This window comes from Macrobrachium rosenbergii, chromosome 36 (assembly GCF_040412425.1).
Source record: "Macrobrachium rosenbergii isolate ZJJX-2024 chromosome 36, ASM4041242v1, whole genome shotgun sequence".
Taxonomy (NCBI): domain Eukaryota; kingdom Metazoa; phylum Arthropoda; class Malacostraca; order Decapoda; family Palaemonidae; genus Macrobrachium; species Macrobrachium rosenbergii.
In genome coordinates this window covers 28794499-28798070 of record NC_089776.1, presented here as the reverse complement: position 1 = coordinate 28798070, position 3572 = coordinate 28794499, and the positions used below count along the sequence as shown (strand labels likewise).

At 35.6% G+C, this 3572-nt stretch overlaps 1 protein-coding gene across 1 annotated transcript in view; it reads right to left on the bottom strand.

Annotated features, from left to right (window-relative positions):
- The window catches only part of LOC136825039 (short transient receptor potential channel 4-associated protein-like), a 37717-nt gene that overhangs the window by 7653 nt on the left and 26492 nt on the right, over nt 1-3572 (bottom strand). Inside the window, exons 14-15 of the mRNA XM_067081089.1 lie at nt 3052-3267; nt 2438-2632 (exon numbers count right to left, since the gene is read on the bottom strand). Of these exons, the coding sequence (XP_066937190.1) occupies nt 2438-2632; nt 3052-3267 (411 nt within the window). The remainder of the gene's footprint in view (nt 1-2437; nt 2633-3051; nt 3268-3572) is intronic.

The window sequence follows — 3572 nt, the reverse complement described above, 5'->3', positions numbered from 1 at the left end:
CTGCAAATAGGGAAAAAAAATCAACATTTGAATTCTAATTTAGTTAATTATAAAAAAATAGTATAACCAGACCATAATGTATGCAGGAATGGAATAGAATATAAAATTAAGGCCAAAGGCCAAGCACTGGGACCTATATGATCATTCAGCGCTGAACGGGAAACAGGAGGATATCCGTGCAGTTGCATCATAAAACAATTGTTAGGAGAGGGCAGAAAGATAGATGGAGGGGAGAGAATATGAACAAAGGTACAATAAAAGGAAAGACACGAGTTGTAGCTAAGAGCCAAAGAGACAGTGCAAAGAACCTTAAGTAATGCCTGCAGTGCAATGCATGAGGTGAACTGATGGCATTACCCACTTATGGAGGACAAAGCTAACAGCCATCTACTCTCACAGGGATTTATTATGTACAAAAGGAATACATTTATTACATTAAATAAATTACAGTTTCATAAAACTATTATCTAATTGACTGAAAACATAACAGTAAATAAGATATTTCACAAGACAAAACTGATTTTTTCAATACAAACCCATCAATCATACATTGCCCATGTTTGTCTCCTGTTATGATTGATACATTAACCAGAAACAAACCTTTTTATAGTCTTTTGTGTCCAATATTATTTGCTAGTGACCGAAATTATGGCATTCACAAAAGTATTTGATCATTTCATCATATTCAAATCCTGATTTCAATGATGTCACAATCATTTACGCATCTGATCTTTTAATACCTGCTGCAGACCTGGCTCTTTCTATCTACATACAAACATGAGTCAAATTATACATAAAAGCTATAACAAAAGGAACTACGACAATACTTCTTAATGATGTGATAAACTATGGCTGAACTGTGTAAAACTTTATAAACACTGTTCTGAAATATTGTGTCCTTGAACCCTCAAAACTAAACTGCTAACTCCCAACTCCCACATTTAACCAGACAACAGTCACACAGACCTGGACCTGCACTCACAATCTTTGTTTCATTTTTATTTTTCCGAGTTTAGTTAGTGATTTCTGACCAAAGAAAAGATGTGATGAGTCATGAAATCAAGCAAAAGTCCAGCAGAGTGCTTGTAAAAATACACAGCACCTTATTGCTGGTTAACTTTTTAAGCAGACTATTCACAATCTGGGTTTCTATAACAAAAGCTAGCTCTTCATATACTCTCCAATCATGTATTTACCTGTCCAAATTATTGGTCTTTAAAGTTATGCCATGTAGACCATCAAGAGAAGCCCAATCATTACATTCCTCCCAAGAGGAAGAAGACACAGACCTTACCTTGGCAATGAAAACAAAACTTGTGGGTCTACAGACAAAAAAGACATAGTGGCCACAGGGTCACCCAAGACCCTCATTGCTCTTGTTTATTCTCCTTGAGAGAAAAATGCAGAAACTGGGACAATTAAATTGAAAAATATATCTAAAAACAGAAACTGAGACAATTAACTTGAAAAATATAGCAATAAAAACAAACAGAAAAACAAGGAACAAAGCACCATACACTCAGCTAGGTCCATGCAAGGGAAAGGAAGAGTGTGGCAGCACATAGCAACCTCATGAACACTGATTTCAGTAAGAAATCAACATCTTCCATACTGCAAAGAGGATAATCTAAAGCATAAGACCCTCTACTTCTTAATAAATGATCCAAAGACCAATAAGGAGTGGTGAAGAAGGGCAAGGGTGGTTTCACTATATGCTCCCAAAACAACCAAGCCACCCTGAGACTCTCCTAATTAAAAACTTTGTTTCTCTAGCAGAAGAGGCTAAGACTGTCTACCAGTATGATATATACTGCCAGCTAATATAGTATGGGGTCTTGTGCTTCCCTAATTTTCTCTATTTCACTCTGGCTTCAGCAGTAATAAAGGCTTGTTTGGGTGTTTCGGATCTGAGACAAAGTAGAGCATTTCTGTTACCCTGGGGACACATTGGACTGTGAAAGAGCAGAAAGACAGAGAGTACCTGCACCATGAATGAAATGGAGAGATTTACGAGTACACAAGATTCCTGAAAGGAGTAAAATGGAAAGATCATATTACCAATGAGGAATCAACACAGATGTGGTGTCCAGAGGTTGCAAAAAATGTGAGAGGGAATGAGGAACAGTTGGTCACAAAAAATACAATGAAGATCTTTAGGAAGGTATAGAAAATCAAGGAAAAAGCAGACAGATGAAGACTTACATCTGGTAGAAGTTTTGCCAGAAGAAAAGACAGAAGAAAGAAAACTCATTTCATGCTAACCCCAAATAGGGAAAACCAATGCAAAATAAATATCCCAATGAGGACTACAATCTATTAATACTTTACAATTACATTCTTATTATGTACTAAAGCAGTACTCATTGAAGATATAGTCCCATGGATATACTAAAGAGTACATTTCTAAATTTTATGAAAACAAATAAAGAATACTTACTCTTTGCAATGTGTTACAGTCCTTATCCTTATTATGGAGATAATGTGTCTGCCAAAATAGCAACAAAGACCTAAGGTTTGGAAGTAGATGCGGCTCCAGGTGGCTGCGAAGACCATCTAAGTACAGGGGCAACTCAGAGTGTCGATGGGCAAGCATTAAAATAACAAGGGATGTATTAAGGCAGCTTACATTTTCCTGTTGAGACAGAAAGCATCAAAACATGATATTACAATCCAGCATAAAAAGGAAATGTTGTATATAAGAAAACGAAAACAAAAGTGAGTATTTCAACATCAGGTTATAATGAATCATGCTTGTTTCACAGTGATAAAACTTAACAAAACAGTCATCTACTACAGCTGTCATAAAGAAATTAAATTATACACCTTACAAAAACTTACAAAACTTGCTTGGGTTTAAAGAATTACCACTTATGGTCTTTGTTAACTGCACCAAAAATCTAACCGGTGTTTGAAATGAATATTTCGATATCAGGTTACAATGTACCGTGCTTGTTTCATGGTGATATAACCTGGCAAAACAGTCATCTATTACAGCTGTAATAAAGGAATTAAATTATACTACACCTTACAAAAACTTCAACACAAACTCACCTGGGTTAAAGAATCAACACTGATGGTTTTCGTTAACTGCACCAAGAAATCTAACCGCTGTTTGAACGTCGATACGTGCTTAAGAGTTCTAGATTTTGCAGCAAATTCAACAGCCTTTCCTTCACGAGTGAAGAGATCATTGGACAATACTAGGGATCTGACAAGCATGTTGCTGTCGACCAAATTCTTGGTAACAAGTCTAAATAATTTCTTTTCCTGAAATAAATTTTTAATTCTTGGTAACAAGTCTAAATAATTTCTTTTTCTGAAATTTTTCTTCAATAAATTCTGTCTTAAAAAAATATGAAGCAAGAAAAACCAATAGGTTTGCATGTTTCTCATGGATCTTAAAATTGTTCTGAAGAGGTGAAAACTGGAGAAAGGTAAAGTTATAGAAGTTGGACAGCTAAGTCGAAAGATGGATGGATGCTGCTGCAAAAGAGCCTTCATAAAACAGTGTACTAAGCCAAGTTACACATTCAGACACTACAGTTCTAAGTCATTGATTTTCACTCTCCTTA